The sequence below is a fragment of the Thamnophis sirtalis genome, unplaced genomic scaffold (genome assembly GCF_051295495.1).
Source record: "Thamnophis sirtalis isolate CommonGarterSnake01/CBP01778 unplaced genomic scaffold, rThaSir2_p1.2 scaffold_17, whole genome shotgun sequence".
Lineage (NCBI taxonomy): Eukaryota > Metazoa > Chordata > Lepidosauria > Squamata > Natricidae > Thamnophis > Thamnophis sirtalis.
The window spans coordinates 2,760,053-2,786,343 of record NW_028261397.1 but is presented as its reverse complement, the minus strand read 5'-3'; the positions used below and the strand labels follow the sequence as shown (position 1 = coordinate 2,786,343).

The window sequence follows — 26,291 nt, the reverse complement described above, 5'->3', positions numbered from 1 at the left end:
CCCATCTTAAAGCCTGCTTGCTGGGGGATTCTAGGAGTGGAAGTGCTCCCCTCTTAAAGCCTGCTGGATGGGGAATTCTGGGATTTGAAGTCCACCCCTCTTAAAGTAAGATGATTGGGGGATTCTGGGAGTTGAAGTCCACCCATTTTACGGAATGCTGGATGGGGAATTCTGGGAGTGTGATTCCTTTAACAACTGTGGTAAAAACAGGGCAAAACTCCCCTAAAAAGCGTCTCACAAATGTAAATAAAAGAGCAGTGAAAGGGGAGGGGAAGGGGGAGGGAGAAATGAGGAAAAGTAGGGAAAAGAAAAGAGAAAGGAACATTGACTTCTGACTCTATTGCAGTAGAATAGGGAATCAACAGCAAATCACAGCTTTTTATTTTTCCGTAATAATAAGAACGAGTCATTTCTATAAAGATCTATCAATGTAATCTGTAAAACCCAAAGGCAAAGTTTCATTCTTTTCCACCTCAAGTTCAGAAATGGTTTCCATGTGGAAACTAGAGTACTTTTCTTTAATCGGAGTAGTCAGTTTTGCCATTTCAGAGAGCTGCTTCGACTTCTGCCTCCGTTCTTCCGTGGTAGGTGTCTTTCCATTTTTTGCACATACAGTTGTTTTCCTGCTGTCGACCTGTATAGTAGCAAAGTCCCAGTTTTTTTTTTCTCTAGTTCTTTTCCATTAATCCCAAAAGGAAAAAATTCCGGTTTCATTTCTATCTCCATTTTCAGGAATTTTCTGTGTTAGAGTTGCGAATCATAGTCCAATTTTATTTTTTATTTTTTTGCTTTATCACATGTCCGCCAGAGATGACAAAAAGTTCCTTCTTTGTCCTTACGCTTCCAGCATTCATTTGACACACCTTTATCCATCTTAAAGAGCTTATCTGGTGTTAAATACCAGCGATGCATCCTAAAAGTTCTCTCTTCAATCATAGTTTGGTATCAATTTTAAATCCTTCGTCCACATATTTTTCCATTGTTCAAGCATCACATTATATTCCTTGCCCACTGAATCATACTTTTATTTACTTTTGTAGTTTGCATTTTATAATACTTTACAACCTAATGCAAATGTTTTTTTTTTAAGAAATAAAGAAAACAAACAAATATCTCACTTAACCACAGAATTTTTGGGGCTCGATTGTATGTCATAAACCAAGAACTACCTGTATAGGGTTTCCTGCTTGAGCAGAGGTTGGACTAGAAGATCTCCAAGGTCCCTTCTTATGCTGCTTCCGGCCAAAGGAAACAGTTCCACCCCACTCAGTGCAGAGAAAGCTCCAAATTCAGATTGCTTCATATGTGTGTGTGTGTGTGTGTGTGTGTGTGTGTGTGTGTATGTATGTGTATATAAGAGCCAAGGTGGCGCAGTGGTTAAAAGCAGCACTGCAGGCTACTGCTAGATCAGCAGGTCAGCGGTTCAAATCTCACCGGCTCAGGGTTGACTCAGCCTTCCATCCTTCCGAGGTGGGTAAAATGAGGACCCAGATTGTTGGGGGCAATATGCTGACTCTCTGTAAACCGCTTAGAGAGGCCTGAAAGGCCTATGAAGCGGTATATAAGTCTACTGCTATTGCTATTGCTATTGCTATTGCTATACATACATACATACACATGGAAATGGAAGCAGTGAGCTTCCTCCCATATTTGGGCACTAATTACATCCTATTTCCCTGGCTCAGCTGATAATAGGAGGAGAGCCTGTGGCTTAGTGGTTAACACATCTGCCTAATATGTAATACAGCCCAGGTTCGAATCCCAGTAAGGGTATGGCTAGCTGATGAGAGCTAAATAGCTTGAAATAGCTCTATACTAGTCTCCCTTTATTTATATATCAGCACAAATACAACACACACACACACATATATATATAATTTATACAATAGCAGAGTTGGAAGGGACCTTGGAGGTCTTCTAGTCCAACCCCCTGCCTAGGCAGGAAACCCTATACCATTTCAGACAAATGGCTATCCAACATCTTCTTAAAGACTTCCAGTGTTGGGGCATTCACAACTTCTAGAGGCAACTTCTGTTCCACTGGTTAATTGTTCTCACTGTCAGGAAATTCCTCCTCAGTTCTAAGTTGCTTCTTCTCCTTGATTAGTTTCCACCCATTGCTTCTTGTTCTGCCCTCAGGTGCCTTGGAGAATAGTTTGACTCCCAAATCTTCTTTGGGGCAACCCCTGAGATATTGGAAGGCTGCTATCCTGTCTCCCATGGTCCTTCTTTTCATTAAACTAGACCTACCCAGTTCCTGCAACCGTTCCTCATATGTTTTGGTCTCCAGTCCCCTAATCCTCTTTCTTGCTCTTCTCTGCACTCTTTCTAGAGTCTCCACATCTTTTCTACATCATGGCGACCAAAACTGGATGCAAATATTCCAAGTGTGGCCTTACCAAGGCCTTATAAAGTGGGATTAACCCTTCACGTGATCTTGATTCTCTCCCTCTGTTGATGCAGCCTAGAACTGTGATGGCTTTTTTGGCAGCTGCTGCACACGGCTGGCTCCTATTTAAATGCTTCTCCACTAGGACTCCAAGATCCCTCTCACAGTCACTACTGTTGAGCAAGGTACCACCTATACTGTACCTGTGCATTTCGCTTTTCTTGCCTAAATGTAGAACCTGACTCATTTCACATTTTGCAATGTCTGTTTTGATGCTCTGTGATTGTGGCTTCCGCAGAAGAGCCTGTGCCGGCGTGTGAAAGTACGCAAAAGAGGACTGGAGCGGAGTGCACTCAGCTCTCCTTCATGCTGCAAGATTTTTCATTCGTGTACATAAATCCCTGCCTGGCTTTTCGGGTGCCGCGTGCGGCTGTTGCAATGGCAGAAACGGCTTTTGCCCTTCGCGGTTTGTTTTGCGAGCGTTAGCTACACCGACCCACAATGCAGGGAAGTGGTACCCGTGGGTTTTTTTTAAGGTGCACAGCAGAGAATGTGGCTTTCTGGAGCGGTCGGTTTTTCTCCCGTTTCCTTCCTGGTAGCTCCTCTTGCAGAATTTTTAAACTATATACGAAAGAGGTGAGGCGGTTTGAAAAATGTGAGCCCCAGAAATTCAAGATGGCCGCCACACCGTTGCGCTTTGAGTGAATCAAGTTTATATATAAAAGGAGGTTTGTCTCTGTCCTCAGGGACACCTGAGTGGTGCGAATGGGGGTGGAGAGCAGCACAACACAGTCCTTTCTGCAGTTCCACACCGATTTGCACCACTCAGGTGAACCTGAGGACACAGGTAAACCTCCAAGTGGCCTCAACGGCCCTCTAAAAGGATGCAAATGACCAGCTGTCTGCAAGGAGGAGAAATCCTTCCCTTCCCCACCATCCAGTCAGAGCGGAAGGAGCTTCTGGGAGGAGAAGAGAAACGTCTTCAAAGGAGAGAAAAAACCCAAGAAAGTCCAGTTGCCTCCTGAAAAATCACCTTTGGGACAACTGTTACCTGGATGACGGAGAATCTCGCCTCACAGTCAAGAGGCTGTGATTTCGATGCTAGGTAGAGGCAGACATTTCTCTCTCTCTGGGCACAATGAGAATATATTGGCTGGACAATACTCCGCACTGGCGACAGGGAAGGGCATCTGGCCATTAAAACGCTCTGCTAGCTCCATTCAGTAGCCCAGGCTCCACCCTGCAAGGGATTATGGGGTCATTAAATGATGATGATAGGTAGGTAGATAGCTAGATACATACGTACGTATGTACGTACATACATACATATGTATAGATATATAGATATATATTTTTAACTTTTAGATAGATAGATAGATAGATGATAGATAGATAGATAGATAGATAGATAGATAGATAGATAGATAGATAGATAGATAGATAGATAGATATAGGATAGATAGAGAGATAGATAGATAGATATAGATGATAGATAGATAGATAGATAGATAGATAGATAGATAGATAGATAGATAGATAGATAGAGATAGACAGACAGACAGACAGACAGACAGATATAGGATAGATAGATAGATGGATGGATGGATGGATAGATAGATAGATAGATAAAGATAGATAGATAGATAGATAGATGATAGATAGATAGATAGATAGATAGATAGATAGATAGATAGATAGATAGATAGATAGATAGATATAGGATAGAGATAGATAGATAGATAGATAGATAGATAGATAGATGATAGATAGATAGATAGATGATAGATAGACAGACAGACAGACAGATAGATAGATATAGGATAGATGGATGGATGGATAGATAGATAGATGATATAGGATAGATAGATAGATAGATAGATAGATAGATAGATAGATAGATAGATAGATAGATAGATAGATAGATATAGGAGATAGATAGATAGATAGATAGATAGATAGATAGATAGATAGATAGATAGATAAAGATAGATAGATAGATAGATAGATAGATAGATAGATAGATAGATAGATAGATAGATAGATAGATAGATAGATAGATAGATAGATAGATAGATGGATGGATGATAGGATAGATTGGATAGATAGATGATAGGATAGAGATAGATAGATAGATAGATAAAGATAGATAGATAGATAGGATAGATTAGATAGATAGATAGATAGATAGATAGATAGATAGATAGATAGATAGATAGATAGATGGATGATAGGATAGATTGGATAGATTGGATAGATAGATAGATGATAGGATAGATTAGATAGATAGATAGATAGATAGATAGATAGATAGATAGATAGATAGATAGATAGATAGATAGATAGATAGATTATAGGATAGATGGATGGATAGATAGATAGATAGATGGATGGATGGATGGATGGATGGATGGATGGATGGATGTAGACAGAGGATAGATAGATGATAGATAGATAGAGAGATACATACATACATACTGATATATAGATATATAGATATATATTTTTAACTTTTAGATAGATAGTCTTATAGATGATAGGTAGGTAGGTTGGATGGATGGATGGATAGATAGATAGAAAGAAAGAAAGAATAGGATAGATAGAATAGGATAGATAGAATAGGATAGACAGAATAGGATAGATAGAATAGATAGATGGATGGATGGATAGATGGATAGATAGATGTAGACAGAGGGTAGATAGATGATAGCTAGAGAGATACATACACACATAGCTATAGATGTGTGTGTGTGTGTGTATATATATATTTAAATATATATAATTTTTAGATAGATAATCTTATAGATAGATAAATAGATAGATAGATACATACATATATGTATATAGATATATAGATACATAGATATCTTTCTAACACAACAAAATTTAATTGGAAAGAAAATCTTTTAAAAAGATCAAAGTAGAAAGGCTAAATCCACATTTTAATTTTACAACATGCAGACTTCAACTCCCAGAATCCCCTCAGGCTGGCTGAGGGAATTCTGGGAGTTGAAGTCCGCACATCTTAAAAATTGCCGCTTTTGAGAAACTCTGGGCCGGATTAAGTTTGGTGAATGAGATTTGGGGTTTTCCTGAGAAACGGGCACCTCCCAAGCAAGAGAGAGGCCTTGTGTAAAGACCACCACCCCCCGCCCCCCCTCTTGCCTATCCCACCTTCCCAAAAAGAAGGCCAGTAAATCCTGGTTTTGCTTTGGGAAGTTTGCATAATGAGGCATCCCCCATCAGTTTCTCATCCGTTTATTCCACAAAGAAGATTATCGACTAATTTCTCTCGGCTCTGGCGACCTGGTCCATCTGGCGGGCATCACGCAGACCCGTGGTCCAGATTAAGGTCAGCGGTCCAGTCCTACATGGCAAATCCTCTCCTGGCAGCCGAGATGGTATTGGAGCTATATTCCCCTTCCATTAATAGAAAGTCCGATCCTGGTTTTCCATCGGTCCAGTTGCCTAACAGGGAATTCTGGGAATTGAAGTTTGCAAAATTAAAAAACACCCATCAAGACTTTATTCCACTTACAGCTTTTGATCTGAATTAAAACAAAAACAGGCATTTCACAAGAGCATAAGTCATTCGTTTAAAAAAAAACTATCCCTTTTTAAAAAAATTATAAACAAATTTGATCGATATGTCGATAGGGGAAGTCCTCGACTTACAACGGTCCATTTAGTGACCATTCAAAATTATGACGGCACTTGGAAAAGGGGCTGAGGGTTGTTTTGCCACGCCGTTGCAGCATCCCCATGGTCACGTGATCAAAATTCAGATACTTGGCAACTGACTCATATTTACGACAGTCGCAATGTCCCGGGGTCACGTGATCCTCTTTTTGCGACCTTCTGACAAGCAAAGTCCATGGGGAAGCCAGGTTCACTTCACACCTGCGTTACTAACTTAACAACTGCGGTGATTCACTTAACAGACTCTGGCAAGAAAGGTCTTAAAATGGGGCAAAAACTCACTTAACAACTGTTTGCTAGCAGCAGAAATTTTGGCCTCAACTGTGGTCATAAGTCGAGGACTAACTGTAATGGGAAGCCATACTGCGAAGGAATAGCATCTCAAGCAATAGCAATAGCAGTAGACTTTTATACCGCTTCATAGGGCTTTCAGCCCTCTCTAAGCGGTTTACAGAGTCAGCATATCGCCCCCACACAATCTGGGTCCTCATTTTACCCACCTCGGAAGGATGGAAGGCTGAGTCAACCCTGAGCCGGTGAGATTTGAACCGCTGAACTGCTGATCTAGCAGTAGCCTGCAGTGCTGCATTTAACCACTGCGCCACCTTGGCTCTTAAGTTGTGACATGCCTTTTTCCTCACAGTTGCAAAGCAGGGAATTTTGCTGAATTTCTCAATTCTCATGAATTCCTCTACACTCTCAATTCTGCTGAATTCTTCAAGCAGAGAATTCTGAATTCTCAGTTCAGCTGAATTCTGATTTTCCTAAATTCTCAATTCTCCTGAACTTTTCAAGCAGACAATTCTGAATTCTCAGTTCAGTTGAATTCCGATTTTCCTAAATTCTCAATTCTTCTGAACTTTTCAAGCAGAGAATTCTGAATTCTCAGTTCAGCTGAATTCCGATTTTCCTAAATTCTCAATTCTCCTGAACTTTTCAAGCAGACAGTTCTGAATTTGGCTAAATCCTGCTTGATTCTAAATTCTCAATTCTGCTAAGCTTTCAGAGCAGGCAATTCTGACCCAAATTCAGTTGAATTCCACTGAATTCTCCTCTCGATTCTGCTGAATTGTTTCAAGAAGACAATTCTGAATTTCCAATTCTCCTGACATCTAAATTCTCTGTGCTGACAAATTTTTTTCAAGCAGGCAATTCTGAATTCTCAATTCCGTTGAATCCTGCTGACCTCTCCTAAAACCTCAATTTTATTAAACTTTTCAAGCAGGGGATCTTCCCTCGCTAGCCCCAAAAACCTCTCTAACCTTGCTTGAGTAGAAAAACGGAAGCTATAAAGAAAATCAAATAAACTTCTACTTTTTTCTCATCGGTTTCCGGGCCAAAGTTGTTACTCATTGCTAGCTTCCAGAAATATGACTGAATTTCAAGCCCACTCTGCTTCCGGTTCCTTCCTCTACACCATTGCAAGTTATTTCATTCAGTTCCTATATTTGAATTTGAATTTAATAAAATTTATATGCCGCCCGATCCCGTAGGACTCCGGGCGGCTTGCAAATACAAGAATAAAATAAAAACTAAAATATAGGAAAAAGAAAAGATAGATTTAAAAGCAACACACCATACACTCATACATCTTGCTTGCCCCATTATATTCCAGGCCTCCCCATCAATGAAATGCAACATGGTCCTTGCACAGTCCCAATGCGAAAGTCCTTCCCATATTTTTGGGAAGACTCCACAGCAGAACAATTAAGCTCCTGGAGAAGAAATTCCTGGAATAACAACCCAAAAGTGACTAAAATAAATTACTTAGACTAACTTTATTGTCATCTTGAATGTACACTAATCAATACAGTACAATACAATAGGAGAGTTAGAAGGGACCTTGGAGGTCTTCTAGTCCAACCCCCTGCCTAGGCAGGAAACCCTATACCGTTTCAGACCAATGGCTATCCAACATCTTCTGAAAGACCTCCAGTGTTGGGACATTGATAACTTCTGGAGGCAAATTCTGTTCCACTATTTTATTCTATTTTATTCTATTTTGTTATTGTTATTATATTTTCTATCTTCTATTCCATATTTATTCTATACTACTATTCTATTCTTATTCTATTTAATTATTCTATTCTATTTTCTATTCTATTCTATACAACAATAGAGTTGGAAGGGACATTGGAGGTCTTCTAGTCCAACCCCCTGCCTAGGCAGGAAACCCTATACCACTTCGGACAAATGGCTACCCAGCATCTTCTTAAAGACTTCCAGTGTTGGGGCATTCACAACTTCTGGAGGCAACTTCTGTTCCACTATTTTGTTCTATTTTATTCTATTTTGTTATTATTATACTTTCTATCTTCTATTCCATATTTATTCTATGCTACTATTCTATTCTTATTCTATTTAATTATTCTATTCTATTTTCTATTCTATTCTATACAACAATAGAGTTGGAAGGGACCTTGGGGGTCTTCTAGTCCAACCCCCTGCCTAGGCAGGAAACCCTATACCGTTTCAGAAAAATGGCTATCCAGCGTCTTCTTAAAGACTTCCAGTGTTGGGGCATTCACAACTTCTGGAGGCAACTTCTGTTTCACTGATTAATTGTTCTCACTGTCAGGAAATTCCTCCTCAGTTCTAAGTTGCTTCTCTCCTTGATTAGTTCCCACCCATTGCTTCTTGTTCTGCCCTCAGGTGCCTTGGAGAATAGCTTGACTCCCTCTTCTTTGGGGCAAACCCTGAGATATTGGAAGACTGCTATCCTGTCTCCCCTGGTCCTTCTTTTCATTAAACTAGACATACCCAATTCCTGCAACCGTTCTTCACATGTTTTAGTCTCCAGTCCCCTAATCCTCTTTCTTGCTCTTCTCTGCACTCTTTCTAGAGTCTCCACATCTTTTCTACATCATAGCGATAGGTATACATTACAATGATATGTCGTTGCGTACCGCTCTCAAAGGGTGAAAGTAGAATAGAACAGAACAGAATATGGGAATAGAATAGAAAATGGGAATAGAATGGAAAATTAGAATAGAATACAAGAATGGAAAATTAGAATAGAATAGAAAATTAGAATAGGATAGAAAAGTAGAATAGAGAATAGAATAGAATTTGAAAATAGAGTAGAATAGAATATAGAATAGAAAATGGAATGGAATGGAATAGAATAGAGTAGAATATACAAAATACAATATAGAATAGAAAATGGAATGGAGTAGAGTAGAATAGAATATAGAATATAGAATAGAAAATGGAATGGAATAGAGTAGAATATAGAATGTACAATATACTGTAGAGTAGAAAATGGAATGGAATAGAATAGATTAGAAAATAGAATATACAATATACATTATAGAATAGAAAATGGAGTAGAATAGAATAGAGTAGAATATACAATATACATTATAGAATAGAAAATGGAATAGAATAGAATAGAATATAGAATAGAAAATGGAATGGAGTGGAGTAGAATAACAATAGAGTAGAATATACAATATACTGTAGAATAGAAAATGGAATGGAATGGAGTAGAGTAGAATAGAATATAGAATAGAAAATGGAATGGAATAAAATAGAATATACAATATACAATATACTGTAGAATAGAAAATGGAATGGAATAGAATAGAGTAGAAAATAGAATATATAATATACAATATAGAATAGAAAATGGAATAGAATAGAGTAGAATATACAATATACATTATAGAATAGAAAATGGAATGGAATGGAATAGAGTAGAATATAGAATATAGAATAGAAAATGGAATGGAGTGGAGTAGAGTAGAATATAGAATAGAAAATGGAATGGAATAGAATAACAATAGAGTAGAATATAGAATATACAATATACTGTAGAATAGAAAATGGAATGGAATGGAGTAGAGTAGAATAGAATATAGAATAGAAAATGGAATGGAATAAAATAGAATTGAATAGAATATAGAATGGAACTTTATTTTCACTTTATACACTAATCAGCATTTCATTAAAATGAAATTTCATTGCCTACAGCTCTCAAAGGGTTACCACTTCCAATATGCACTATGTAAACATGACACAATAAATAAATAAATACAAAATTATTACCACAACGGAGCCCCACATTTCTGTCGCTAAGTGAGACAGTTATTAAGTGTGAAATGGTAGAAAGGTTACTCAGCGTATTACAATCTTCCTTGCCATTGCAGCTGTTCAGTTAAGCTGGTTGTTAAGTGAACCCGCCTTACCCATTGGCTTCCCAAAAGGTCGCAAAAGGGGGTCACGTGACCCTGGGACACTGCGACCGCCATATCTATGAGTCGGTCGCCAGGCATCCCGAGTTTTGAACCCGTGACCACGGGGATGGTGCAACGGTCGTAGGTGTGAAAAACAGTTGTAAGTCACTTTTTACGAACTGTTGTAAGTCGAGGACTGCCTGTATTTTCCATTTGTAGAGATTTAAAGTTCTGTTGTCTTGGACAACCTTTTTATTTTATTCTTATTTATTAAATTTCCTGGCCGCCCAGCTCATCCCTGGCTCACTCTAGGGAGTTCACAATATTAAAAAGATAAAACAATACAATTAAAATACTACAAAGATACAATACGGTGTATCCTGACACTGTTGTAGGAAGGAGCCATTATGATGCTTTTGCATTCGGTCCCCAAATGCAGGTTAAAAAAAATCCCCTTTTGTCCCTGAAACCATTTATTGCTGGTCCTTGACTTAAAGCTATTTGTTTAGTGACTGCTTGAAGTGACAACGGCCCCAGAAGAAATAACTTACGACCGTTTTTCACACTTACAGCAGCTGCACCAGCTCCAGGGTCATGTGATCAAAATTCAGCTGCTTGGCATCTGACTCATACTTACGGCAATCACGGTGTTCCCGGGGTCACGCGATCCCCTTTTGCGACCGAGCCAAGTCCACTAGGAGGCCAGATTCACTTAACAACCATGTTACTAAATTAACTGCAGTGATTCACTTAACAACGGTGGCAAGGGAAGTGGTAAAAATGGGGCGTAACTCACTTAACAACTGTCTGGCTTAGCAATGAAAATTGTAATCTCCCTTCGGTCATAAGTTGGGGACTAAGGGCCGATCATCTTCTCTTTTAAATGCTGAACATGCATTTTGAGTGTGCCGGGTTTGAAAGGTATGTTCAGAACAAGAGGTGGGCGACGTTAACGTTTTGATTTCTCTCCCGTCTTCCTAGGCTGAGGTTCGTCTTCGGGACGTCTGTCGTCCCTGCTCTGGATTTGGTGGATCGCCAGTCAGTCACACGGTTCGTGTCTCCAAGCGGGAGGACGGTATATCAGGTACGGCTCCTTCCTCTACCTGCCAGCCTCTCTACCTGCCGACATACCTGTGCAGGTCCTTTGAGCTCAATAAGAGAAGAGCAGAAAGTCAGAATAGAATAGGATAGAACAGAATATTAGATTATTAGAATATTAGAATATTATTAGAATATTAGAATATTTTAGAATATTAGAATATTAATAGAATATTGGAATATTAATAGAATATTAGAATATTAATAGAATATTAGAATATTATTAGAATTTGAAAATAATAGAATTTAAAAATAATAGAATTTGAAAATAGAATAGAATAGAACATGAAACAGAATAGAATAGAATTTGAAAATAATAGAATAGAATAGAAAAGAAAACAGAAAATAGAATAGAATAGAATATGGAAAGAATTTGAAAATAATAGAATAGAATTTGAAAATAATAGAATAGGAAAGAGAACAGAAAATAGAATAGAATAGAATTTGAAAATAATAGAATAGAATAGAATAGAATTTGAAAATAATAGAATAGAATAGAATAGAATTTGAAAATAATAGAATAGAATAGAATTTGAAAATAATAGAATAGAATAGAAAAGAGAACAGAAAATAGAATAGAATAGAATTTGAAAATAATAGAATAGAATAAAAAATAAAAGAAAACAGAAAATAGAATAGAATAGAATTTGAAAATAATAGAATAGAATAGAATAGAATAGAATTTGAAAATAATAGAATAGAATAAAAAATAAAAGAAAACAGAAAATAGAATAGAATAGAATTTGAAAATAATAGAATAGAATAGAATAGAATTTGAAAATAATAGAATAGAATAAAAAATAAAAGAAAACAGAAAATAGAATAGAATAGAATTTGAAAATAATAGAATAGAATAGAATAGAATTTGAAAATAATAGAATAGAATAGAATAGAAAAGAAAACAGAAAATAGAATAGAATAGAATTTGAAAAGAATAGAATAGAATAGAATTTGAAAAGAATAGAATAGAATAGAATTTGAAAAGAATAGAATAGAAAAGAAAACAGAAAATAGAATAGAATAGAAAATAAAAGAGAACAGAGAATAGAATAGAATATGGAAAGAATTTGAATAGAATTTGAAAAGAATAGAATAGAATAGAAAAGAGAACAGAAAATAGAATAGAATAGAATAGAATAGAATAGAATAGAATAGAATAGAAGGGACTTTGGGGTCTTCTAGTCCAAACCCCCAATGACAGACAATGCAACCGTCATAAGTACACGCCAGTTGCCAAGCCTCTGAATTTTAATCATGTGACCACGGGGTTACTGCAACGGTCGTGAGTGTGAAAACCTGTCAAGTCATTTTTTTGATGGTGCCATTGTAACCTCGACTCGTCCTTAAACAAAGGGTCGTAAGTCGAGGACTCTTCAGCCAGCGTCTGAAACCTAACATCATTGGTTCAGCGGAAGACACCAAAGAGGGAGGACCCCAAACCAATTCCCCAGCTTTAGCTCTTCCTCTTTTGAACTCGGGATTCTCCCTCTTCTCTCCCGATATCCCCCCCCCCCATTTCCCCATCTATACCTGGCTACGCTGCTTCCGTCCGTTTATCTCCGTTATTCTATTTGGGATTTCAGGGTGATTTTCATCTTAATTACCCCTCGTTCTTACGGCAGCCCATCCCGCAGGGCGGGAGTAAGCGGATTAAGTCTGCCAGGCTGAAAAATGGAGGAGGTGGGGGAGATACGGATTCATTTCACGGCGGACGGAAAACCCAAGGATCGTGTCTGTCCATGCACCCAGTAAACTGGAATTCTCTCCCTATCTGTGCTGGAGAAAGCTGGATTATAAGGGGCTGGGAATCGCTGGGCCAGTTTTCCTGCACTCCTCTTTGGGATTCTCCTGGCTTTTCAGACTAATGGTTTCAACCTTAGGGATTTTAAGATGGGCGGACTTCCACTCCCAGAATTCCCCAGCTAGCATGAGTTGAAGTCCACCTGTTTTGCTGGTTGGGGGATTCTGGGAGTGGAAGTCCTCCCCTCTTAAAGCCTGATGGATGGGGGATTCTGGGAGTAGAAGCCAACCTTTCTTAAAGCCTGCTGGCTGGGGGATTCTGGGAGTGGGAGTCCTCCCCTCTTAAAGCAGGCTGGCTGGGGGATTCTGGGAGTGGAAGTCCATCCCTCTTAAAGCATGATGGATGGGGGATTCTGGGAGTGGAAGTCCTCCCCTCTTAAAGCAGGCTGGATGGGGGATTCTGGGAGTGGAAGCCCACCCCTCTTAAAGCATGCTGGCTGGGGGATTCTGGGAGTGGAAGCCCACCCCTCTTAAAGCAGGCTGGATGGGGGATTCTGGGAGTGGAAGCCCTCCCCTCTTAAAGCAGGCTGGATGGGGGATTCTGGGAGTGGGAGCCCACCCCTCTTAAAGCAGGCTAGCTGGGGGATTCTGGGAGTGGGAGCCCACCCCTCTTAAAGCAGGCTGCATGGGGGATTCTGGGAGTGGAAGTCTCCCTCTTAAAGCATTGCTGGCTGGGGGATTCTGGGAGTGGAAGTCCACCCCTCTTAAAGCCTGATAGATGGGCGATTCTGGGAGTGGAAGTCCACCCATCTTAAAGCATTGCTGCCTGGGGGATTCTGGGAGTGGAAGCCCACCCCTCTTAAATCATAGGTGACTGGGGGTTTCTGGGAGTGGAAGCCCACTCCTCTTAAAGCCTTTTGGCTGTGCAATTCTCAGACGTGAAGTCCACCCGTCATAAATTCCCGAAAGTTGAGAAACACCAGAGATAAAGGGATGGATTTACACAATCCCAGCAAAGGTGAGCCTTTCTTCCCAGATAATTCCAGCTTCCAAATATCTGACGACATCGTCTGCTTTGTCTACGTTATCTCTGTTATTGGAAATTCCTTTCTAAAAACGAAGCCTCCGTGGCTGCAGAGATAGGACTCCGTTTTCCATGCGCCCCTTTTGAACATCTTGATTCATCTTCCCCCCCCCTCCTCCTTCGCACCACTGGGCCACTGCCCATTAGCCAGGTTCTGTTTGTCTGTTTGTTGATTCATTCGTATCACAACTTTATTTTTCTGTACAAATAATTCAAGGCCAGGAAGAGATCCAACACACCTTCCTCCTACTATTTGCTCACAACAACCCTGTAAAGTGGGTTAATCTGAGAAAGACTGGGCCAAAATTACCCATCCAGCTTGCCTGCCTAAGGAGGGGCTAGAACTCACAGTCTCCTAGCGATTGGTCCGAAGTCACCCAGCCGGCATTCATGGCTTTAGGTGGCACTAGAATTCCCTGTTGCCCGGTAATTGGTCCAAAGTCACTGAAGTCACCCAGCTGGCTGAAGTGGGACTAGCATTCCTTGTCGCCTGGTGATTGGTCGAAACGCGCCCACCTGGGCTTTCCTAGTTAAGGTGGGACTAGAACTCCTTGTTGCCTTGTGATCTGCCCAAAGTCACCGAAGTCACCCAGATGGCTTTCATGGCTAAGGTGGGACTAGAACTCCCTCTCACCTAATGATTGGTGCAGAGTCACCCAGCTGGCTTTCATGGCTAAGGTGGGACTAGAGCTCCCTGTCGCCTGGTGATTGGCCCAAACTCACCTACCTAGCTTTCATGGCTAAGGTGGGACTAGAACTCTCTGTCGCCTGGTGACTGGCCCAAAGTCACCTACCTGGCTTTCATGGCTAAGGTGGGACTAGAACTCCCTGTCGCCTGGTGATTGGCCCAAACTCACCTACCTGGCTTTCATGGCTAAGGTGGGACTAGAACTCCCTGTCGCCTGGTGATTGGCTCAAAATCACCTACCTGGCTTTCATGGCTAAGGTGGGACTAGAACTCCCTGTCCCCTGGTGATTGGACCAAACTCACCTACCTGGCTTTCATGGCTAAGGTGGGACTAGAACTCCCTGTCGCCTGGTGATTGGACCAAACTCACCTACCTGGCTTTCATGGCTAAGGTGGGACTAGAACTCCCTGTCGCCTGGTGATTGGCCCAAACTCACCTACCTGGCTTTCATGGCTAAGGTGGGACTAGAACTCCCTGTCGCCTGGTGATTGGCCCAAACTCACCTACCTGGCTTTCATGGCTAAGGTGGGACTAGAACTCCCTGTCGCCTGGTGATTGGCCCAAACTCACCTACCTGGCTTTCATGGCTAAGGTGGGACTAGAACTCCCTGTCGCCTGGTGATTGGCCCAAACTCACCTACCTGGCTTTCATGGCTAAGGTGGGACTAGAACTCCCTGTCGCCTGGTGATTGGCCCGAAGTCACCCAGCCACCTTTCATGCCTAAGGCCAAACTAGAACTCATGTCTCCTGGTTTCTAGCCTGGAGTCCTAATGTTGTTTCCACCCATTACCGCCTGAAGTCGTTTGTGTGAAAATTCCTCCGGTGCGCTCATGCGCCTAGCTAGCTTTGCGGTTGACGGGGCTGTGAATCGGTTCCCGCCCGCACCCTTGTTAATTTTTCTCCACCGTGAAAATCCTTTCCTCTCTCCAGGCCTCCTGTAAATATGCTCCTGTCCTCCCCTCCATCCTCTTCCTTTCCCAGCGTCTAGTCACATTAACGTGAATCACCAGCCTTTCAAATCCCCGAAAAAGGGACTGATTTCCAATTGAATTTCCCCCTAAATACAATATATTTCTTCCAAGATGGCCTCCGTTAACAGAGCCCTGATTGGATCATTCCATTTAATTTGATTTAAGGGCTGAATGTCGGTTTGTCCGCAACGTGGTTTCCTTTTAAGTTATCTTTTTTTTTTTCAAGGGGTAGGATACTGTCTCCCCCCCCCCACTGCCCTGGGATGATGGGAGTTGTAGTTTGACACCTTGGGAGGCCGCCAGTCCACCCTAAGGGCGGTGGCTCTCCTTTGCCTGGGCGCCTAGCGATGATGGGAGTTGTAGTCTATGAGAGGCCACCAATCTGCCGTAGGGGTATACCTCTCCCTCTCTGACCTGGGGACGATGGGAGTTGTAGTCTGTGATCATTGGAGGCCAGTGTATCATTTTAGGGCAGCATCTTCCCCCCCCTCCAACTGCTCTCCTGAGGATGATGGGAGTTGTAGTCTAGTGTCTCTAGAGGCCATGGAACCAGCTTAGAGCTGCACTTCTCTCCCACCTGCTGCCCTGGGGATGATGGGAGTTGTAGTCTAACACCTGTGGTGGTCACCGTTCATACTAGGCAGCATCTCTCCTGCCGCCTGCTCTCCTGGGGATGATGGGAGTTGTAGTCTAACTCATTTGGAGGCCACCGATCCATCTTAGGGCAGCTTCCCCCCCCACTTGCTCTCCTGGGGACGATGGGAGTTGTAGTCTAACTTCATTGGAGGCCACTATCATCCTACGGCAGCATCTCCTGCCACCTGCTCTCCTGTGGATGATGGGAGTTGTGGTCTAACTCCTTTGGAGGCCACCCTCATCCTCTCCTGATGCCTGCTCGCTTGGGGACGATGGGAATTGTAGTCTCCTTTGAAGGCCACCATCATCCTAGGGCAGCATCTCTCGCCACCTGCTCTCCTGGGGACGATGGGAGTTGTAGTCTAACTTCATTGGAGGCCACTATCATCCTAGGGCAGCATCTCCTGCCACCTGCTCTCCTGTGGATGATGGGAGTTGTGGTCTAACTCCTTTGGAGGCCACCCTCATCCCCTCCTGGCCTCTGCTCGCCTGTGGATGATGGGAATTGTAGTCTAACTCCTTTGGAGGCCACCATCATCCTCTCCTGACGCCTGCTCTCTTGTGGATGATGGGATTTGTGGTCTAACTCCTTTGAAGTCGAGGGGAATCTAGATAAAGCAACATAGGCCACCTCTGTGCATTTAATTACACGAATCAGGTTATTGCGCTGAGTTTTCCATTTGGATTGAACTGATTTCATTGTTTAAAGTAATAATTTTAATGTTTCCTTTAAAAAAAAAATCCATTCTCTCCCCCCCTCGCCCCCCTCCCCTCCAGGTGGTGGGCAGCTCTGGCAAACTCTACACTTGTTACGCCTCCTGCCACTTCTGCAGCTGCCCGGCTTTTGCCTTCTCCGTGTTGCGGAAAGGAGACAACCTCGTGGTGAGTAGGCAGGAAAGGGAGGGGTAGGGCAGGGCCGAGCAGGTGCGGGGGGGGGGAGGTCTCTGTTTTGGAGGAAGCTGGCTTGTAGATGGTGGGGGGGGGGAAACACCCGCTCGATGTTGCCCGATGACTCACTCTCTCCATTGTGTGTGTCTTTCCGCTTAAGTTTGTGCAAGGGAGGAAGCAGTTGTGTTGAAAGAAGGTGACGTGGGCACAACAGAGTAGGCAAAAATGGGGGTCTGGTTACCTGCGGGGGGGGGCGAGCTTCTTCACAGGTCAATTCAGACGAGAGCTGGAAGGGACCTCGGAGGTCTTCTAGTCTAACCCTCTCCTCAGGCAGACCTTATACCAGGGGTCCCCAAACTTGGCAACTTTAAGACTGGTGGACTTCAACTCCCAGAATTCTGGGAGTTGAAGTCCACCAGTCTTAAAGTTGCCAAGTTTGAACAACTCTGCCCCTATAGCGTTCCAGATAAGTGGCTGTTCGGATTTTCTTCAAAACCTCCAGTGTTGGAGAACCCACAACTTCCGGAGGGAAGCCATTCCACTGGTTAATTGTTTTCATTGTTAAGAAATTCCTTCTTAGTTCTAGATTGCTTCTCTCCTTGATTAGTTCCCATCCATTGCTTCTTGTCCTGCCTTCAAGAGGCTTTGGAGAATAGGATAGGGTGGGGTGGAATAGGAACGGGTTAAAGAAAAGGGGAGGAGAGGGGAGAGGAGTGAAGGGAACGGAATGGAACAGAATAGAAAAGAAAAGAAAAGAAAAGGAATGAATAGAATGGAATAGAATAAAAAAGAAAAAAGAATAGAATAGAATGAGAATGAGAATGAGAATGAATGGAATGTAATAGAATAGAAAGAAAAGAATATAGAATAGAATAAAATGGGGATGAATGGAATGTAATAGAATAGAAAGAAAAGAATATAGAATAGAATAGAAAGAAAAGAATATAGAATAGAATAAAATGGGAATGAATGGAATGTAATAGAATAGAAAAGAAAAAAGAATAGAATAGAATGAGAATGAATGGAATGTAATAGAAAGAAAAGAATATAGAATAGAATAGAAAGAAAAGAATATAGAATAGAATAAAATGGGGATGAATGGAATGTAATAGAATAGAACAGAAAGAAAAGAATATAGAATAGAATAAAATGGGGATGAATGGAATGTAATAGAATAGAATAGAAAGAAAAGAATATAAAATAGAATAGAAAGAAAAGAATATAGAATAGAATAAACGGGAATGAATGGAATAGAATAGAAAAGAAAAGAATGTAGAATAGAATAAAACGGGTATGAATGGAATGAAATAGAGTAGAAAAAAATAAAAAAGAGAATAGAATAGAATAGAATGACAGAAGAGTTGGAAGGGACCTTGGAGGTCTTCTAATCCAACCCCGTTTAGGCAGGAAACCCTACACCACTTCAGACAGATTGGTTGCCCAATCCTTAAGAAGCCTGGACTTCAACTCCCAGAATTCCCAGCCAGCATGGTTAAAAGGGCTTTAATGCAGTCCTAGACTTACAACCATTTGTTTAGTGACTGTTCAAAGCCACAGCGCCACTGGAAAAAACACCGTGTTTCACACTTAACGACCATTGCAGCATCCCCACGATCCAAATACAGAGGCTCGGCAACTGACTCATGTTTATGACGATTGTAGTCTCCCTGAGAGGCCTTTGATCGTTTTCGGCAACCTTGTGGCAAGCAAAGTCGATGGAGAAGCCAGTTTCACTTAACGACCTTGTCACAACCTTAGCACACTTAACAACCATGGCAAAGCAAAAAATAAAAATCAAACCCCATCGTAAAACGGGGCACAAATGACTTAACAGCTGCTTTGCTTAACGATGGATGTGTTAGGCTCAATTGTGGTCGTAAGTCGAGGACTACCTTTATAAGAAATCTGATTTTGCTGAGAGCATCCCTCTAAGAAACGGGAAAAGGGTTGTGTCCCATCGTAGACGACCGACGCTCCCGTGAAACTTCCTCTAAAGACAATGGAAGTCTGGAGCGCATCCTGTGCGCAGGAATCAGCGGGGAGCTATGGGGCAGGCTCTCTCCGAGGGGTGCCAGGATGTAGCCCCTTGGAGGAAGAGATTCCCACGCTGCCCCCCCAGGGAAAACGAGCAGGGTAGACAAGGCCTCTGCAGCCGCGGGAGAAAAGAATCACGGTGAGGTTCTGGTAGGACAGTTTAGGACAGAGGTGGGGAACAATGGCCTGTTTATGACTTGTGGACTTCAACTCCCAGAATCCCTGAGGCAGCATGGGAGGACCATAGCCCTTTGATGACATTTAGACTTCCAATTCCCAGAATCCCTGGGCCAGCATGTGGAACAATGGTCCTTTTAAGACTGATGGACTTCAATTCCCAGAATTCCTGAGGCAGAAATGGGAACGATGGTCCTTTTAAGACTTATGGACTTCAATTCCCAGAATTCCTGAGCCAGCATGAGAGAACAATGGCCCTTTGTTGACTTATGGACTTCAATTCCCAGGATTCCTGAGGCAGAAATGGGAACGATGGCCCTTTTAAGACTTATGGACTTCAATTCCCAGAATTCCTGAGGCAGAAATGGGAACGATGGTCCTTTTAAGACTTGGGACTTCAATTCCCAGGATTCCTGAGGCAGAAATGGGAACAATGGCCCTTTGTTGACTTATGGACTTCAATTCCCAGAATTCCTGAGGCAGCAATGGGAACAATGGCCCTTTGTTGACTTATGGACTTCAATTCCCAGAATTCCTGAGGCAGCAATGGGAACGATGGCCCTTTGTTGACTTATGGACTTCAATTCCCAGAATTCCTGAGGAAGCATCGGGAACAATGGTCCTTTTAAGATTTGGGACTTCAATTCCCAGAATTCCTGAGGAAGCATCGGGAACAATGGTCCTTTTAAGATTTGGGACTTCAATTCCCAGAATTCCTGAGGCAGCAATGGGAACGATGGCCCTTTTAAGACTTATGGACTTCAATTCCCAGAATTCCTGAGGCAGCATGTGAGAACAATGGCCCTTTGTGACTTATGGACTTCAATTCCCAGAATTCCTGAGGCAGAAATGGGAACGATGGTCCTTTTAAGACTTGGGACTTCAATTCCCAGAATTCCTGAGGCAGAAATGGGAACGATGGCTCTTTGTTGACTTATGGACTTCAATTCCCAGAATTCCTGAGGAAGCATCGGGAACAATGGTCCTTTTAAGACTTGGGACTTCAATTCCCAGAATTCCTGAGCCAGCATGGGAGAACAATGGCCCTTTGTTGACTTATGGACTTCAATTCCCAGAATTCCTGAGGCAGCATCGACGGTCCTTTTTGTGACTTGTGGGCTTCAGCTCCCAGGATTCCTGAGCCACATTTATCTAAATACATAAATATCATTTAAATAGTTTTTATTCCGTTAAATCATAAACGTTAAATAATATTTATTCCTATTCTGTTATCCTGTTAAATAGGGTTTTGGGGCTCGAGTAAGGGGCTAGATTAGAAGGCCTCTAAGCCCCACTTCCACCTCTGTATCCTGTTCAGAAAAATTCTCTTGAAACAAGCAATGCTTTTCAAAGTTGGAATTCAGTTTCAATTATTCAGATTTCGTTTAAAACAAAATTTTGCTCCCATAAAATTGGTCGGTTGCAAAAGGGCCTTGCCCTGCTCATGATTTTGCTGAGGTTCACTGTCTTCTCTTGCACCAAACTGGGTGACTTTTCCACACCCAGCAACTAACATGATTACTCTTTTGTTGTTTGTGTGTTTGTGTGTGTGTGTAGTGTAAGCACATCCTCGCCATCTATCTGAGCCGAGCGACTGGAGGTTGCCAGGAGCAAAGCATCTCTGACAAGCAACTGTCCGCCCTTCTACTCCCCGAGGAGAAATGACGAACGGAAGGAAGTTGAGAAAAAGAAAGGAGAAAAATGTGAGCGGTAACCACAGAACGAACGGCTGGAAGCTCTTTCGAGCTGAGCTCGTGTCTCTTCCCTCTATTCCGCCGGGTCCGGCTCCTGTTTTCTACTCAGCAATGATTGATGTCTGTCGTTTTTTGTGTCCCGCTGGGGACAATTTTATGCAGCTCTGGACTTGGAGAGCCAAATCACAGGACAGGCCGCCGTTCGGAAACGATTAACCCTAAGAGTGGATTGCAGCAAACATCTTTAAAGCGTCTTTCCGCGAGCACAAAAATGACACCAGTAAATTGGGAGGACAATTTTGATTTTGGCAAGTACTTTATTTTAAAAAAGGAAGGAAGGATAAAAATAGGAAAGAAAGAGAGAGAAAGAGGAACGGAAGGAAGGAAGGAAGGAAGGAAGGAAGGAAGGAAGGAAGGAAGGAAGGAGGAACCGCTTAGAGAGGAAAACACTGTGGTGGTATATAATTCTAAGTGCAATTGCGAAGGAAGGAAGGAGAAAAAGAAGAAACAGAGAAGGAGGAAAGAGAGAAAGAAAAAGGAAGGAAGGAGGAACAGGTTAGAGAGGGCTATAAAACACTGTGAAGCGGTATATAAGTGCAATTGCGAAGGAAGGAAGGAGAAAAAGAAGAAAGAAAGGGAGAGAAGGAGGAAAGAGAGAAAGAAAAAGGAAGGAAGGAGGAACTGCTTAGAGAGGGCTGTAAAGCACTGTGGTATATGTCTAAGTGCTATTTCTTGGGAGGGAGGGAAGGAAGGAGAAAAAGGAAAGAGAAAGGAAGGAAGGAGAAACTGCTTAGGGAAGACTAAAGCACTGTGGTATATAAGTGCAAGTGCTGTTGCTTGGGAAAGAAGGAAGGAGGAGAAGGAAAGAAGAAAGATAAAGAAAGGAAGGAAGAAAAAAAGAGAAAGAAAGAAAGAGAAAAGCAATTGTTTAAATCTGGCTTCCCCTTCGCCAATTTAAACCAATAATTTAGTTCAGAGTAAAACAAAAACAGATCCCCATTGCATTCTCCCCATTGCATTCACGATATTTTAATTTTTTTTAAAAAGCACATCCGTTATACCATTACTGGCTTACTTAAAAAGGATTTCCCATATGAGAATACCAGCAGCATCAAACAACTGATGACAAACTTAAATTAATCTTTACAAAAAAAAAAAAAAAAGAGTTCAGTGGGTAAAGTTAACAGCCTCATACAAAACACCAAATTATCACACGTATTAAATTTCAATTCCATTGCTCCGTTGTGGTTTTTATTTTTCGAGCAATGGCAGGAGCACAAGACATTTAACAGATGACACCTTCCCACCCACGCAGGCAGGCAAAGACAGAAAGAGCAGCATGGTTTACAAAACCTGCCCTTCTAATGGAGGCAAAGATTAAAAGTAATTAAATGTAAATTAAATCTCACCAACATACAAAGGGCTCAGGCAGCAGGAGAAGCCCTTTAATTGTACTCCAGGATTTTCTAACCTCCGTGACATGAAACTGTGTGGAAAACTCCCAGAATTCCACAGCCAGCATGCTTAAAGATGGGTGGACTTCAATTCCCAGAATTCCACAGCCAGCCTGCTTTAAGATGGGTGGACTTCAACTCCCAGAATTCCCCAGTCAAGCATACTTGAAGAGGGGTGGACTTCAACTCCCAGAATTCCACAGCCAGCCTGCTTTAAGATGGGTGGACTTCAATTCCCAGAATTCCCCAGTCAAGCATACTTGAAGAGGGGTGGACTTCAACTCCCAGAATTCCACAGCCAGCCTGCTTTAAGATGGGTGGACTTCAATTCCCAGAATTCCCCAGCCAGCCTGCTTTAAGATGGGTGGACTTCAATTCCCAGAATTCCCCAGCCAGCATGGATTGAAGTCTACCACCTTAAAGTTACCTAAGGAATGTTGGGAATTGAAGTGCACACAGCGTCCCGTTTCTGAGGTCGACAAACACTATTGTACGCAAAAGAAAACCGAGCCGTTCTTGTTCAAAAACGCCTTCGTATCGCATGGGTAGTCCTTGACGTACGACCAACCACCGTTCAAAATTACCACAAACCTCACCACGGTTATCGAAGACCCAGTTCTGACGTTTCAAAGGCCGGTTCCCCAACGTGGTCACGTGACCGCATTTTAGGTGCTTCTCCGTTGGCTCGCATTTACGGCCACTTGTTGCCGTCTCTCGGCAACACGACCGGGGTTACAACATTTCTACCGAAACCCAAAAATCTACTTCTCGTTTTTGACCAAACCAGCCCTTAACGAACAATTGTTCCGCTAAATGACTACTCAAAAAAAAAGTCGCCAAAGCAGGCCGATCACGTGGGGTGACCCTCTCCCCTTTCCCACCGTAATGGTAGGTCGTAAGCCAAGGACTACCTTATTGTGAATCTCCTGGCAGCAGCGTCACGCTGAATGGGGGTCCCATGTGTCCTGCCCCGAATAAGGGACAGATCAAAGTCCTCCTGGCTTTCCCGCGGACCTCAAACGTAGGTCGGCGACGTGTTCAGGTTATTTACCGCCAGGTGATGGCTGCTGCCGCCGGCGGTGCTCCCTTTGGGGTACTTGGGAAAATCCTCGTCCTTACACAGGACGTAGCGCATCAGGATCTTCCGGAAAGTGTACCGGAAGTCCCGGATGCGGTAGGCGTAAATCATGGGGTTGACCACCGAGTTGGTGTGGGAGAGGATGATGGTTAAATACATGCTCCAGCCGGGCTTGCTCTCCTTGAACGTCGGGTAGAAGAGAGTCAGGCAGTTGAGGATGTGCAGCGGCAGCCAGCAGAGGGCAAACAGGCCCACGATGATGGCCAGCGACTTGGCGGCGTTGACCTCCTTCTGCAACGTCATCCGGCAGTTGCCCACCAGCTCGATCTGCCGCAGCTGTTTGCAGGCGACAACGAAGATCTTGATGTAGATGCAGAGCATGATGAAGAGCGGCAGGAGGACGCAGCCGAAGAAGTTGAAGTAGACCATGTAGGTCATGGGCACCACGTTCTCGAAGAGGCAGGTCACCTTTGTCTCGTTGCAGTTCTGACCGATGCCTATATTGTTCCAACCCATCAGCGGCGTCAGGCCGATGATGAATGAAAGGAACCAGAGGACACCGATGAGAACGCGGGCTCTCTTTCCGGTCACCAGGCTCTTGTATCTGCAAAAAAAAAGAGGGGGGGCAAAAGGACTTAGACGTAGCACTTAAGACTTCTATTCCGCTTCACGGGGCTTTCCCGCCCTCTCTCAGCGGTTTACAGAGTCAGCCTCTTGCCCCCAACAGTCTGGGTCCTCATTTTCCCCACCTTGGAAGGATGAGAGGCTGAGTCAGACTTGAGCCAGTCAGGATCGAACTTCCTGGCTGCGGGCAGAGTTTAGCCTGCAATTCTGCCTTCTAACCCATGCGCCACCATGGGAAGGAAGGAAGGAAACAAAGGAAGGAGGGGGGAAGGAAGGAAGGAAACAGAGGGAAAGGAAGGAGGGGGGAAGGAAGGAAACAGAGGGAAAGGAAGGAGTGAGGGAAGGAAGGAGAAAAGAGAAGAAGAGACAGAAGGAAGGAGGGAGGGGAAAGATGGAAAGGAAGGAGAAAAGAGAGGGAGGGAGGGAGAAATAGCAATAGCACAAACTTATATACTGCTTTCCAGCCCTCTCTAAGCGGTTTACAGAGTCAGCCTCTTGCCCCCCAACAGTCTGGGTCCTCATTTTACCCACCTCGGAAGGACGGAAGGCTGAGTCAGCCTTGAGCCAGTCAGGATCGAACTTCCTGGCTGCGGGCAGAGTTTAGCCTGCAGTACTGCCGTCTAACAACTGGAAGAACATTCATTCCTTCTTTATTTTCTTCCTTCTTACCTTCCTTTCCTCCCTCTCTCCTTCTCTTCCATCTCAACCTTCCCTCCCTCTCTCCTTCCTTCCTTCTTCTCTTTCATCTTTCCTTCTCATCCTTCCCTCCCTTCCTCCCTCCTTCCATCCTTCCCAAGCACTAGCACTTAGATTTATATACCACTTCATAGTGCTTTCCTTCTTTAAGCCGTTTACAGAGTCGGCCTCTTGCCCCCAACAATCTGGGTCCTCATTTTACCAACCTCGGAAGGATGGAAGCAGTGGTGGGACCCTGCCAGTTTAACAACCAGTTCGGTGACTGCGTGCTGCGCGATCGCGCACTGTCAGCAGTTTTAACAAGACGTACCTTCCACGTTACTTCTAGGGAGTAACACAGCTGAGGCGCGGCAATCTGCCACGAGAATCAGCTGAGAAGATATAGGTAAGTAAAGCGCAGGGGCAGAGGGATGGGCCAACCTGATCGTCGGAGTGAACCGGTTCACCCTCCAGCTGATCGTCGGAGCTACCAATCCGAAACAGCTGAATCCATCCCTGGATGGAAGGCTGAGTCAACCTTGAGCCTGGTGAGGTTCGAACTGCCAAACTGCAGGCAGCCGGCAGTCAGCAGTAGCAGCCTAAAGTACTGCACTCTAACCGAGGATTGGATCTCAAAAATCTGGGACCCCACCTCCAAGGCAACGGCGACATTAATGGCGAGGTACGCTCAAGGGTGAATGCAGCCTGGACGCGTCGCCAAGAACTGTCCGATGTGTTACAGGACAGACAAAGGCCAACGCATCTTAAAGCTAAGATTTAGAAGGCAACCATCCTCCCTATCACACTGCATGGCACTGAATGCTGTGACAACAGGGACCGAAAGCTCTCTCCATGCCGTGGAAATGCGAAGGCTCTGTTGGATATTGGGCACCTCCTTTCTGGACCACATCACAAATGTGCGGTCTACATGGGGCAGCCCTTGAAGAGTATTCGGAGACTTCAACTTGTCCAGAATGCAGCCGCGCGAGCCATTGTGGGTGTACCTCGATACACCCACGTTACACCTATCCTCCGCGAGCTGCACTGGCTTCCAATCGGTCTCCGGATACACTTCAAGGTGCTAGTTAGCCCTTCATGGTATTGGACCTGGGTACTTGAGAGACCGCCTGCTGCCAATTACCTCCCAAAGACCCATTAGATCGCACAGGACCAGCCTCCTCCGGGTTC

At 43.2% G+C, this 26,291-nt stretch overlaps 2 protein-coding genes across 3 annotated transcripts in view; one reads left to right on the top strand and one right to left on the bottom strand.

The window, feature by feature from the left end:
- The window catches only part of ZSWIM7 (zinc finger SWIM-type containing 7), a 34,973-nt gene extending 12,465 nt beyond the window's left edge, over positions 1 to 22,508 (top strand). For both annotated transcript variants that reach the window (XM_087702871.1, XM_087702872.1), the window contains exons 4-6: positions 11,242 to 11,344; positions 17,257 to 17,361; positions 21,136 to 22,508. In XM_087702871.1, coding sequence (XP_087558997.1) covers positions 11,242 to 11,344; positions 17,257 to 17,361; positions 21,136 to 21,243 — 316 coding nt within the window. In that variant the 3' untranslated portion in view covers positions 21,244 to 22,508. The remainder of the gene's footprint in view (positions 1 to 11,241; positions 11,345 to 17,256; positions 17,362 to 21,135) is intronic.
- ADORA2B (adenosine A2b receptor) overlaps positions 22,421 to 26,291 on the bottom strand; it is a 43,537-nt gene continuing 39,666 nt past the window's right edge. The window contains exon 2 of the mRNA XM_087702870.1: positions 22,421 to 24,408. Coding sequence (XP_087558996.1) covers positions 23,742 to 24,408 — 667 coding nt within the window. The 3' untranslated portion in view covers positions 22,421 to 23,741. The remainder of the gene's footprint in view (positions 24,409 to 26,291) is intronic.